Consider the following 13,878-nt stretch of genomic DNA (forward strand, 5'->3'; position numbering starts at 1 on the left):
AAAAATAAATCTCCTTATATAATTAAAAGATAAAATTATGGGTTGGAAAGATGGCTCGGCAGTTAAACTAAATGCTCTTCCAGAGGTCCTGAGTTCAGTTCCCCAGCAACCACATGGTGGCTTCACAACCATCTGTAATGGGATTCCAGCTGTAGTGTACTCATATAAATAAAACACACAATAAAAATAAATAAAATTACTAATTTTAGGAGCACTTTCTTTAACGTTAATACACTTTCTATCATTTTGTCCTAACTAATGCTTAACATTATTAATATTCTATACCACAAGCACTTTGACCTGTGGGTCTCAAACATTGTGGGGTGGAGATTGGACACCAGTTAAAAGAAATGCAAAATAACCAAAACCTAACTCAAAATCAAAATCAATCTGAAATGTCTCTGGCAGCACTTACTATGCTCCACCCTGTGAAACCTTGGTTCTAACAATCCAACATACTCTACACTTGAGCTTGTCATCCTGCAACACCAATGAACTGAGGTTTCTTAGTGTACACTCAAAAGGTTTATGTTCTTACAAAAAGATACTTATTTTCTTTTGGAAAACGAAGGTGATATTTCCATGCGTTCATTCCTCTATCAAATGTATCTTTAGATTGTATTAGAATATTTGATTTTAAAAGTTGCTGTTTGGGCTGAAGAGATGACTCAGCTCTTCCAGAGGTCCTGAGTTCAATTCCCAGCAACCCCATGATGCCTCACAACCATCTGAAATGGGATCCAATGCCCTCTTCTGGTGTGTTTGAAGACAGCTACAGTGTACTCTATACATTAAATCAATAAATAAATCTTTTTTTTAAAGTTGCTGTTTGAATTGAGTCTCACACCAACAAATGTTAAGTGAAGCTTGACCTAGAATTAGAATAGGATTTCCTACAATTTCTGAAATGACCCTAAATATACTTGTACAGTACAGATTTATGGGAAACAGCATAGATATTCAGCCTCCTCTAATATCAAATACTCACCCCAGGTTTAATTCTTTATGTAAAATTAAAAAAAAACGTAGCTTTTCTCATTAGCAAGCAAACCTGCATTTGTCTTTAACAGTAAAATTACTTTATTATCCATCATTGTTAGGCATATATTTATTTTTGTATGTTTAAATGTCTAGAGTCACATAAGAAATTTTGATCAAAAAGAGCTCACAAGCATTAAGTTTATGAAGCCCTTCCTTGCATACATATTCGCATCTATGATGTGTGTTACTTCATAGTAAGTGAACAGCAACATTCTCACCTAAGATTAATAACAGCAAAAGAAACTAGGTTGGTAGAACATCAAGTTAAAAGATCTATGAACATATAATTCATGTATTATAGGATAATCCTTATTTCAGTGGGACTAAAACAAACTTTTCACTGGGCAGTGGTGTTGTACACTTTTAACTGCAACACTCAGGAGGCAGGGGCAGGTAGATCTGAGTTTGAGGCCAGACTGGTCTACAGAGTAAGCTACAGGACAGCCAGGGCCACAAAGAGAAACTCTATCTCAAAAAAACAAAAATAAACTTCAGTTTTTCCTTTATTATATACACAGAAAACTTAAGAACTAAAAATTGTTTTAGAGCATCTTTCAAAAATCAAACTATCACAAAATATTTTTTATTTCAAAAAGTGGGCAGTGCAATAAAATTAGCTCAACAAAAAAGTGATTTCACTCAATATTTCTATTTAGAACTAAGGTTCAACTCCAAAGGCAAATAGTCAATAGAAAGAAGTAAGTTACTGGATGCTTTGTTTTTAAAAGGGCCAGTTATGTAACATAAAAAACACACATGTTTTGTTTTCTTTTTCTTTTCAGGACTACTGATCATCTAGGGGCCCAGATTCTCACCTGAAAACAACCAGCTGGAGCAGTCTTGGCAATCTTCTGTTAAAGACAGAGAAGGTAACATGTCAAGGCTTTGCATGAGGTGCTCTAGGTTTATGGTAATGAAACTATTAAGTAATACTGTCTGAACCCAAGCCATGCTGGGATCTCTAAAGACAAGAGTGTTGCCTCTTGTTTAGCAGTACTTTATCTGCCGTATCCTAGGTATGAAATATGCTGATGCAATGCAAGAGTACCTCAAGGTTCAGTTCAATTGGCATTGAGGCACAGGAGACTCAAAGTTCTGTTTGGGTTAATACATTCATGTTATCAATGAGGCTACATCCTGAGAAATGTGCAGCGATCTCTACATACTAGTTTTGGCATCTTGTAAAGATCATGCCCTCACACACGAAGATAAGTATAATATAAGGTAAATCTTCTGGGATCCCATCATGCAAGCAATTCACACTGATTCAAATATTGAGGGAGGGTGCATGACTATATTGTAAAAGTACAGAGAAAAAAAGACAATTCTAAGCAATCCTAGTAGACTGCCTTAACAAAATCCAAGTACTTTTACTATCTTGCAAATTTTCAACATTTGCAAACCCAAATTTTACTTAGGATAGTGTTACTTTTTAAAGGATGCTTCAATTTTCTCAAATTAATCTTTTGAAACTAACTACTCTTTTTTTCTTTAGTAACTCCTCTACAGAAAGAAAATTATCTGCAAATGCTTTATATTTATATTATCTTTCATATACAGAAATCACTGTTAACGACAGCAAACTGAGTTTTGAGATAAAGTTACAATGTCCAGGTAGAGGAGGTAAAACAAAGTAATACAAACAAGAATCACTGTTCTTGGAGCCAAGTTTTGACTTCGAAAAGATTAGAAGTAACAAGGCTGGTAATTTTGCTTGTGGCATTTTAGAAAGAAATAGAAGCAGGATTTTCAGAGTTGCTTAGCCTTAGATGGTTATATCTTGCGAGAGTAATTCTAAAATGAAATTCCAAGAATTTAAACGACCTAACCAAATCTCACAACTCTACATGGAGAGGTCATAAACCTTAACTCCAGAAAGATTGGTTTAACAGAGTAACCTCTATGTGGAACACAGATTAAAGGTAAACCTGTACAAAATATTATTTATTTCAGCCTTCAGCATCAGATCAAGAGTAACTTAAAGAAAACTGAGATGTTAAATACATGTTTTCAAACCCATGCAAGGAATCAGTCATTTTTCTTCAATTCACTTATTCAGTTTCATCGAGGTAAAACACAGCAACAAGATGTCCAGCAATCTCTCCTTTTGCTATGAAGCAAAATACATTTACATCAGGATAATCCCTAAAATATATTTCGGTCATTAAAGACACCATTCTTCTACATGAGACAGTGTATTTTGTCTGTGTGTGTGTGTGTGTGTGTGTGTGTGTGTGTGTGTGTGTGTGTGTGTGTGCGCGCGCCACCAGGAGCAAGTCCGGTGGAGGTCAGACTATCAGACCTTGGGATTGGAGTTAAGGACAACATGTAGATTCTGGAAACCAAACTAGGGTCTTCACAAAAGCAACCAAGTGTACTCTGCTGCTGAGCTATCCTTCCAACCTGAAAACAATCATTCTCTAAAAGATATCCAGAGATTTGAAGCGAGTCCTTCCCATCAATATTTTCCACCCTCCATACCACCAATTGGCACGCAGAGATAGTATCTATTTTCCACTTACTTCTACTACAGATAAACCAAAACAACACCCAAAACGGGTGAAGGAGATGTATACCAAACCCATACTGTTTTATAAGCCCTTCCTCAAGTCACTAGCTCACAACAGTGCTAGCACAACATGTACACAGGCTATACACACAGCAGCTTGTGTGCTATGTATACACACAAAACCCAGCGCTGCACTTATACTGCTCATGCTCAGCCGTTCACTCAAGTTGAACTGCGTAAACATTTAAGGCACAAAAGACACAATTACTTCAAAAGACACCTATGAACACACCCTTTGCTCTTCTGAAACTTGCAACCTGGAGAGACGTAGACAGTTACTTACAAAAGTAAAAATTCATATACATTTTGGGTTAACATTTCCTTGTAGAGTATCCTGTAGGGGTTCAAATAAAATTCATGCAAAAAACTTTTAACAGAAAAGATGTGCACTTCATTATACAGAAAAATGCATGAAATACACAAGGCACTGTTGTTTCCCAGTATTTTGAAAATACATTAACAATCAACTTTTTGGACAAATCAACAACACAGAAATAGCAGGGAACTGGTAATTTATCCAGGTATAGGGGATTAACCAAAGTATTACAAGAATTGATGTGTTTATTACAAAGCCCAATAAATTAAGAATTCCTATGACTCTAAAATTCATTCTGTGATTAATACACAATAGTTAAAATTTCCTAAGACTCATTTTTTAATCAAGAGCTTCCTAAAGTTATGAATTTATTAAAGGTTTTTGGCATGATTAAGATTCCTTTTTATGGGAGTTTTCTCTTTGAGTTCCTGTCCTGGAACTCATTCTGTAGACCAGGCTGGCTTTGAACTCACAGAAATCCACTGGCTCTGCCTCCTAAGAGTTGGGATTAAAGGCCTGCGTCGCCACCATTATGGCTAAGATTCTTATAGGGTATAGCTTTATAGTTTCCTGTTAAACACATTAACGAATGATGCTAATTCCCTTAACATTCTCACTTTTACTTAAGTATTACTTACGCACTTTAATATTGCCTTTCACAGGTGAGCAACAATGATCAAGTGACAATAAGCACTAAATACTAAGCACTAAGCAGTAAATACTAAGATAGTATTTACTATCCTGCTCGTATAGAGAAATAATCTTCATTTTAACTATAAAAATAATTGCTTATACCATAAAATTTAAATAAACAAACTGAAAAATTAAGTTTTAAAAAACTATTACAAATATTCTAAGCATTAGTGACAAGAGGCATCACTTCTCAATAATCAAGTTTTTGTGTTTAAACTGCATCTTCACTATGAAGTCCATTTTTAAAAGCAAATCGTCATTACTTTTCTTCACTGTGGATTACTGTATATTAATCATTTCTAAGTTATCTTCTCTTTAACAGACGCTATATTGACAACTGAATTTTATTCGCTTTTGTGTTTGTTCACCTACCATGGCAGCCACTGAAACTCCTAAGTCATAAATCTTATCCTGACAATCAAAGACAATCAATCTTTATTGATAAAAGGATCTTCAGATTTTTTCACAACTGACTTTACTATGATAAAGTGGCTTCCTTTATTCTCTATCAGAATTCTTTCTTCACAGTCCTCCAGGATGTCTCTGGAACAACTGTTGACACTTTAGTTTCAGGATTAAAAAAAATAAAACTTCAATCTGTGCATCGGAAATTGCTTCAACCAGACAGGGTGGCATATACCTTTAACAGCACTCATGAGGCAGAAGCAGGCAGATCTCTGAACTTGAGCTTGAGGCCAGCCTATTCTACAAATCAAGTTCCAAAAACAGCCAGGGCTACACAGAAATCAGGTCTCTTAAAAAAAAGAAAGAAAAAAAAAAACTACTTATGACAAAGGCATCATCTTAAATACACTCCCACTCGAAGTAGAGACTAGTAAAATGGTAAAAGCTTAATGACTGCTCAACAAATCTCCACCTCAAATTTAATGAGCTACAGGCAGAGATTAGAGAACTATGGAGCAGCAATCGTGCTCTATTTTCATCTAATACTAACCATTCCAAGACTGTCATGGTCGTCCTAGGGCTGAGAAACCTTAACACAGCATCCCAGCTAGACTACTCTTCTGTGGTATAGATCCTATACTGGCATCTATGGTCTCTATAAAGTCAGTATTTCAGAGGAAACAACATTTCACTAACTGAAATTCTTCTACTTTATCTTTCCAAGTCTCTAAACCTCTACCTATGTATTCCTGGCTGAACCTTTTGAGAACTCTGCACTATTCTGGGAGATCAGTTGCTAGGACTTTTGGGGGAAGGGGCATTTTTTTTTCCTAGTTATCTTTCTTTCCAAAGTACTCGAGGAATAATAGAGGCGATTGATTCTTAGCTTATCCAAAAGAACAGTTACAAGTTACTTACAGGTATTTTACGAGATTAATAATTCATCCGACTGAATTAAACTAGCATTTATCTATCAATGCTGTTACATTAGTCTCGAAAAAGTCAACCAAAAAGATAGTTCAGAAAATACGCATTACATCCGCATAATCCTGCCAGGAAACATGCCCGGGGGCAGGCAACTCAAAGCAAGCCCCCTCCCAACCGCTCCGGGAGTGAAGAGAACTCCGAGCCGAAGCAAAGCCCTGGCCGAGATGTTAGGCGCCGCGGAGGAGTGGACGCCAGGCCCAGCAGGCCAGGCCGCTTAGGGAGAGGGTCACGACGCGGCCGCTCGCTCAACGCGAGGCCCTAACCTCCGGCCTCGCCCGCAGGCCGCGGCTACTAGGTCCCCTCGACCCGCAGGCCCCGTCCTCTACACTCACCTTTCTCCTCCCGGCTGTCGGCCGCCATGGCTGCCCTCCGGCTTCCGCCGCCGCCACCGCCGCCGGGAAGCGAGTCGCGCGGGCGCCGCAGCCGCGGCCGCAGGCGCACGAGTCCGTCCGTCAGTCCGTCCGGCGGGCCGCGCGCTTCGACCTGACCTGCTCCACTCAGCTCCTACGAGCACCCTTCCTCCCGTCCTCTGGTTCTCTTCCCGCCTGACCTCGGACAGCGCGGGCTTCAATCTTTCTGTTGGGGATTCGGCCACACCAGAGACAAGGGGGAGGAGAGAGAAACAGATGGCGACGGCGGGCGGCGCTAAAATGGAGCCTGCTTCCTGCGCGAAACAATCCCGCTCCCGAAATGCCTTGCGCTGTTTACGCTCCGTGTCTCTCGCGGAACGTCACAGTGCGGAGCACCGGGGCGGGGGCGGGGGCGGGGACCGGAGCGAGGGCGAGAAGCGGGACGGAAGGAGGCGTGGTTTCAGTACATCGAACCGCCCCGCGCAACCTTGACGTCCAGGGAACCTCCCTCCTTCCAGAGGACAATTGGTATTTAGGTTTCGCTGCTCTTCTTCCAACCTCTCGGGTGCGGAATCTTACCTGAAACGTTTGGTAGGCCTTGAATGGTTACTGTGAGATGCCATCAGATAGGGTGTTATGTTATTTTCACATATTTAATTTTTATTCATTTGATTACTAGTGTCTACTGTTTTTTAAATATTGTTCTAGGACTAGGGGTTAAGAATATCTTTATAGTCGGTTGGTAGTGGTAGTGTAATACCAGCACTGGAGAGGCAGAAGCAAGAGGATCTCTGTAAGTTCGAGGCCAGCCTGGTCTACAGAGTGAGTTCCAAAACATCCAAGGCTACACAAGAAGCCCTGCTTCAAAAACAAAAACAAAACAAACAAAAATGCGCTCTGCCTCCAAGGAAGTCTGAGTTTAGCTTCTCTTTAAAGCAGCCAAGGTTTGAGTAAACGAATTGAAAGTTGCACTAATGCCAGGAGTGGTGGTGCACTCCTTGAATCCCAGCACTCTGAAGGCAGAGGCAGGGGAATCTCTTAAGTTTTAGGCCAGCATGGTCTACAGAGTGAACAGTACCAGGATAGCCAGAGGTACAGAGAAACCCTAGCTCAAAAAAGGCAAGCAGATGTCATGAGTTCCAGGACAGCCAGGGCTATACAGATAAACCTCGACTCAGAAAAACAGAGCGAGAGAGGGTTGCTATAGTGATAAGACCTTTTTATTGAGAACAGCTAATATGAGACTGCAGTGGAGGTGAAGACTGATGGTAAAGATAAGAGAAGCTAACAATAGATAAGCGCTAATTGTCTTCAGACGGCATGTACAAGGGCTTTAAGATCTGAGGAGAGGCTGGAGAGCTAGATAGCTCAGACGTTAAGAATACTGGCTGCTCTTCCAGAGTTCAGTTCCCAGCAACCATAAGGTGGCTCCCAACTGTCTATAATGGGATCTGATGCCTTCTTCCAGTGTGTCATAAAATAAATAAATATACCTTTAAAAAAAAAAAGAGAGAGAGAGATCTGAGGAGCATTCAGGAACAGATATCAATGAGAAAAGTATTGAGATGATGTTTGAGAAAAAAGACACAGCCCACTTGGCACATACCTTTAATCCCAGCTCTTAGGAAGCAGATGTCGACAGATCTCTAGGTTTTAGGTCTGCCTGGTCTACAAAGGACAGCCCCGGCTACACAGAGAAACCAAAACAACAACAAAAAGTAGTACAAGATCTTCAGGGACATAACTTGGAGTGAGCCTCCTAGATAGAAGGAAGTGAAAACACTGGACATTTCAAAGAACCATCTTCTAACATGCAAAAGCAAGTCTACACAAGTGGGAGGGAGTCCCACTCACAAAAATAACAGGCTCTAGTTCCTGATACTCATGCTAGCTAACCTTAACACTTTTCCCAGTCCCAACACAAGTGTGTGTGTGTGTGTGTGTGTGTGTGTGTGTGTGTGTGTGTGTGTTTACTGGGGATCTTCCATTTAAAAAAAAAAAAAAAAAAAAGACCAGCACTTGCACTTGGAAGACAGAGGTAGTCAGATCTCTGTGAGAGCTACAGAGGCCAGCCTGGTCTACACTGAGCCAAGAACAGCCATGCCTTGGTTCACAGAGAAACCTGTCTCAAAAAACAAAACAAAACAGAGTCCTTCCTCAGATCAGAGTGTGTAGTCTCCTCTAAAGCTTGTCCCCTTCCACTCCCTCTCACTTAGCTTAGCCCTGGCCAGTCTCTCTGGTCCTCAACATACCTATCAAATAAGTGGATTCGTAGGGGAAAAGTTATAGTTGGATTACCCTAAGAAGATCATGTCTGTGTTTTAAGACAGTATCAATATTTAAAGGAAAAGCAAATGTATAATAGCTTAGGAGCCCCTGTCATAATAATAATAATCAGTGGGTCTAAACCTTCCTCATGCTGTGATCCTTTACTACAGTTCCTCATGGCGTGGTGACTCCCAACTGCAAAATTATTTTCATTGCTACTTCACGAAAACTGTGATTTTGCTACTGTTGTGAATCATAATGTAAATATTTTGGGAGATAGAGTATGGCTGAAAGGGTCAAAACCCACGGGTTGAGAAGCATTGGCCAATACTAACTGACTCAAGTTAACGTGGAGCTCTGTTGCCAAGTCGTGAGCAGTTCTAAAGATAAAGTTACATTGGGTAAGAAATAAAAAATATGTAGTCCAAGCTGTTTATCAAAATTCTTTGGCTGACTCTGCAGAACTCCATGATCCTCATGCCTCTACTCACAAGTGCTGGTATCACTAGCATGCTGGGGTTTATAACTCTGATAGAGAGAAATAAGCACTTATTCTGTCTTTCTGATTCCAACTGTACCTTAAAGGTACCCAAAAAGTAACTGGTAAAGCAAATGTGCCACAGTCGAAGAGCCATACAAGTAAGACAGCACCATTTTACAATCGCTAATGAAATAAACATTAGGGCAACTAGCTATGTGGAAACCATTACAGGTACATAAATTAAATGAAGCTTGGGTGTGGTGGCACAGGCCTTTAATCCTAGCACTCAGGAGGCAGAGGCAGGAGGATCTCTGAGACCAGCCTGGTCTACATAGTGAGTTTCAAGGAGGCCAGGACTTCACATGGAAACCCTGTCTTAAATAAATAACAACAGTAGAAAGATAATCAGACGCTAGGTGCCTCCTGGTATAACAACATCTATTGGCGCTTTTGTCAATTTGACTAGATTCTGAATTATCTAGATTGGTGAGGCATACTTGTATTATCTTAAGAAATGGTATGGGCGGGGTTGGGATAGGCCCTGGGTTCAGTCCCCAGCTCCGAAAAAAAGAAAAAAAAAAAAAAAAGAAATGGTATGGGCTCAGGAACCCCCCCCCAAGACCCAGTTCTCAGCACAAAGGAGATATTTACTTGCCCCAGAAGCACAGAGGGCAGGCAATAAGAGACAAAGGCATGAGACAGAGGATGAAGGAGGAGGGAAAGGGGACAAGGGAGATGGGGCAGGGGTATTTGTCCTGGAAGGCATATGGCATATAGGCAAATGGCAATTTACAAAGAGATAAGGAAAACCCTGTGTTAGGATGAGGTGTTTAATTTTAACTGGCCAAAGGAGACTTTTGATTGCTGGAATTCAATAATTTGATAGCTGGACTGTGGTAGTCCACTTTAGGAAGACATGACCAAATAAGGGAGTAGATCGTGTGGCTAGCTTTAGGAATGTAATCTAATGGTTTCTAACAAGGCAGAAGAAATGGGGCAGAAGGGCAAGGCCTGCCAGAGCCACATGCTCAAGTGGGATTGTGATCCCTCAGGTGTGTCTAAGGTGCTGTGTAACCATTTCCTCTGAGATTGAAACATTCCAACCTTCAGAGACAGAAACAATAAACAGAAAAAGTAAACAACTCAAACTAGCTTCAGGAAGTACCTGAGGTTTACAAGATTCATTAGCCCTGCCCCTCCCTATTAGAGAAGTCAATAAAAGGTGAGAGTCATTCTCAGACAAGTCAACCTGCAAAGAAGACTCTGAGACCAAAAAAGCTCCCTGGAAGAGATTTAGACTCACTGAGTCACTTAGAAGGAACGTTCCTTACCAGTCTTTTGAGCTGCCTACAGGCTGGGCATTGTGTTCCAGGTTCCCAGCTTTTATGAGCTGTCAGGCATGCTAGGGTGGGTTTGGGTGATGTAGCTGCCTCTGAGTCATTTTTGCTCCTATAAATAATCCCAATAAAACTCACTGGCTCACCAAGTTGGATTTTAGTAGTACTCTTACTTTCTTTGTGCTGGTATGTGTTCCTTATTTGGAAATAAATAGACATCTCCCCAAGAAAAGTTGTATCAAATACCATGAGGGTATTTCTTGAGACAATTAACTAAGAAGGAGAGAGATCCCTTCTATCTTAGTGGTTCCATCTCATGGGCTGAGGCTAGAATAGAATAAAGGGAGGACAAAGAAAATGGCTGTGGGTGCCTATATCACCCCTACTTCTGTTTCATGTTCCCTCTGGCATAGCCTGCTCTACTGTACCCTGTCTAGCACGGTGAACTGAACCTTTAGAAACCAAGAGCCACAAAGAGTTCCTCCGTATGCTTTGTGTTGTTAGGAATTTGTGGGGAGATTAAAAACTACGCTACCTATAATCTTGCAAAAAGTCCAACCTAGATCTCATAAAGACTACATAGATTGAGCCTAACACAACCCCAGTCCCCTTGAGTAATAGCTACCATGACTAGCTCTGAATGACACTCATGAATTTTCTCTGTGTCCTGTCGATAGATGTCCAAGGTTTTGAAATTTTGATATGTCATCTGAGAATGGATTGGTCTGCATTCATACCTACCCTGGGTTCCATGGGTTTATGATGCACCCCGGACACATCCACTAAATAAAGCTGTTAGAGTAACTGGCAGAATTTTAAACTATACACACACTGACTATAGATGTTTGGATTAGAGCAAAACTCCAGTCTAAGACTAGAGTAAAAGCAGAAGCACTGAGGACTGAGTGACCCAGTCTCCTGTGTTAAGGTGTATTTCAAGACCAGTGAATACCACTAACGATATGAGAATCAGATATGAGAAAAATGGAAACCATGGGTAGAAAAAGGTATATAGCTGTAGAATAAACTGCTTTTGATAAGAAAAGGCATGACAGTAATTAATGAAAGCTAATAGGCATAGTAGCATGCACCACTATTTAGTATTCAAGGGACAGATAGGCCCATCTCTCTGATTTCAAGACCAGCCTGGTCTATAGAGAGACCCTGTCTTCCTCCCCCCACCAAAAAAAAAAGCTTATCATTGCAAGGATAGGTTAAGTTTTCCATTTTTCTTTCATTTTCCAGATTATATCCTTTCTCCCCATTTCCTCCCTCCAAATCACTCTTTTAAATATACCCTTCCCATCTGCACAATGTTACATACTTCCCAATTATATTTTCCTTTAGTGTGATTGATTTTAACAATTCAATGTTATTTGCATCAAAATTAAATCTACACACACACACACATACACACACAGTCTTCTGCCAGAAATCAATGCCTACTCTGTAGTTCCTTGCTTTCTGCTCTCAGAGACTTTTCTTTTTTTTTCTTTTTTTTTCCAATTTTTTTTATTAACTTGAGTATTTCTTATTTACATTTTGAATGTTATTCCCTTTCCCGGTTTCTGGGCACTCATCCCCCTAATCCCTCCCCCTCCCCTTCTTTATGGGTGTTCCCCTCCCCACCCTCCCCCCATTGCCGCCCTCCCCCCAACAATCTAGTTCACTGGGGGTTCAGTCTTAGCAGGACCCAGGGCTTCCCCTTCCACTGGTGCTCTTACTAGGATATTCATTGCTACCTACGAGGTCAGAGTCCAGGGTCAGTCCATGTATAGTCTTTCGGTAGTGGCTTAGTCCCTGAAGCTCTAGTTGCTTGGCATTGTTGTTCATAAGGGGTCTCGAGCCCCTTCAAGTTCTTCCAGTTCTTTCTCTGATTCCTTCAACGGGGATCCTATTCTCAGTTCAGTGGTTTCCTGCTGGTATTCGCCTCTGTGTTTGCTGTATTCTGGCTGTGTCTCTCAGGAGAGATCTACATCCTGCTCCTGTCGGTCTGCACTTCTTTGCTTCATCCATCTTGTCTAATTGGGTGGCTGTATATGTATGGGCCACATGTGGGGTAGGCTCTGAATGGGTGTTCCTTCAGTCTCTGTTTTAATCTTTAACTCTCTATTCCCTGCCAAGGGTACTCTTGTTCCCCCTTTTAAAGAAGGAGTGAAGCATTCACATTTTGATCATCCGTCTTGAGTTTCATGTGTTCTATGCATCTAGGGTAATTCAAGAATTTGGGCTAATAGCCACTTATCAATGAGTGCATACCATGTGTGTTTTTCTGTGATTAGGTTACCTCACTCAGGATGATATTTTCCAGTTCCAACCATTTGTCTATGAATTTCATAAAGGCATTGTTTTTGATAGCTGAGTAATATTCCATTGTGTAGATGTACCACATTTTCTGTATCCATTCCTCTGTTGAAGGGCATCTGGGTTTTTTCCAGCTTCTGGCTAATATAAATAAGGCTGCTATGAACATAGTGGAGCACGTGTCTTTTTTACATGTTGGGGCATCTGGTGGGTATATGCCCAAGAGAGGTATAGCTGGATCCTCCGGTAGGACAATGTCCAATTTTCTAAGGAACCTCCAGACTGATTTCCAGAATGGTTTTTACCAGTCTGCAATCCCACCAACAATGGAGGAGTGTTCCTCTTTCTCCACATCCTCGCCAGCATCTGCTGTCACCTGAGTTTTTGATCTTAGCCATTCTCACTGGTGTGAGGTGAAATCTCAGGGTTGTTTTGATTTGCATTTCCCTTATGACTAAAGATGTTGAACATTTCTTTAGGTGTTTCTCAGCCATTCAGCATTCCTCAGCTGTGAATTCTTTGTTTAGTTCTGAACCCCATTTTTTAATAGGGTTATTTGTTTCTCTGCGGTCTAACTTCTTGAGTTCTTTGTATATTTTGGATATAAGGCCTCTATCTGTTGTAGGATTGGTAAAGATCTTTTCCCAATCTGTTGGTTGCCATTTTGTCCTAACCACAGTGTCCTTTGCCTTACAGAAGCTTTGCAGTTTTATGAGATCCCATTTGTCGATTCTTGATCTTAGAGCATAAGCCATTGGTGTTTTGTTCAGGAAATTTTTTCCAGTGCCCATGTGTTCGAGATGCTGCCCTAGTTTTTCTTCTATGAGTTTGAGTGTATCTGGTTTGATGTGGAGGTCCTTTATCCACTTGGACTTAAGCTTTGTACAGGGTGATAAGCATGGATCGATTTGCATTCTTCTACATGTTGACCTCCAGTTAAACCAGCACCATTTGCTGAAAATGCTATCTTTTTTCCATTGAATAGTTTTGTCTCCTTTGTCAAAAATCAGGGGCGCATAGGTGTGTGGGTTCATTTCTGGGTCTTCAATTCTGTTCCATTGGTCTATCTGTCTGTCTCTGTACCAATACCATGCAGTTTTTATCACTATTGCTCTGTAATATTGCTT

General features: G+C 40.7%; 1 protein-coding gene across 11 annotated transcripts in view; it reads right to left on the reverse strand.

Annotated features, from left to right (window-relative positions):
* The window catches only part of Ythdc1 (YTH N6-methyladenosine RNA binding protein C1), a 30,449-nt gene extending 23,808 nt beyond the window's left edge, over positions 1-6,641 (reverse strand). For 7 of the 11 annotated variants that reach the window (XM_039091592.2, XM_039091591.2, XM_039091590.2 and 4 more), the window contains exons 1-2: positions 6,344-6,641; positions 1,857-1,892 (exon numbers count right to left, since the gene is read on the reverse strand). In XM_039091592.2, coding sequence (XP_038947520.1) covers positions 1,857-1,892; positions 6,344-6,371 — 64 coding nt within the window. In that variant the 5' untranslated portion in view covers positions 6,372-6,641. 11 annotated transcript variants of the gene reach the window in all.
* Positions 6,642-13,878: the final 7,237 nt, after the last annotated feature.

This window comes from Rattus norvegicus, chromosome 14 (genome assembly GCF_036323735.1).
Source record: "Rattus norvegicus strain BN/NHsdMcwi chromosome 14, GRCr8, whole genome shotgun sequence".
In the NCBI taxonomy this organism is placed as follows: Eukaryota; Metazoa; Chordata; class Mammalia; order Rodentia; family Muridae; genus Rattus; species Rattus norvegicus.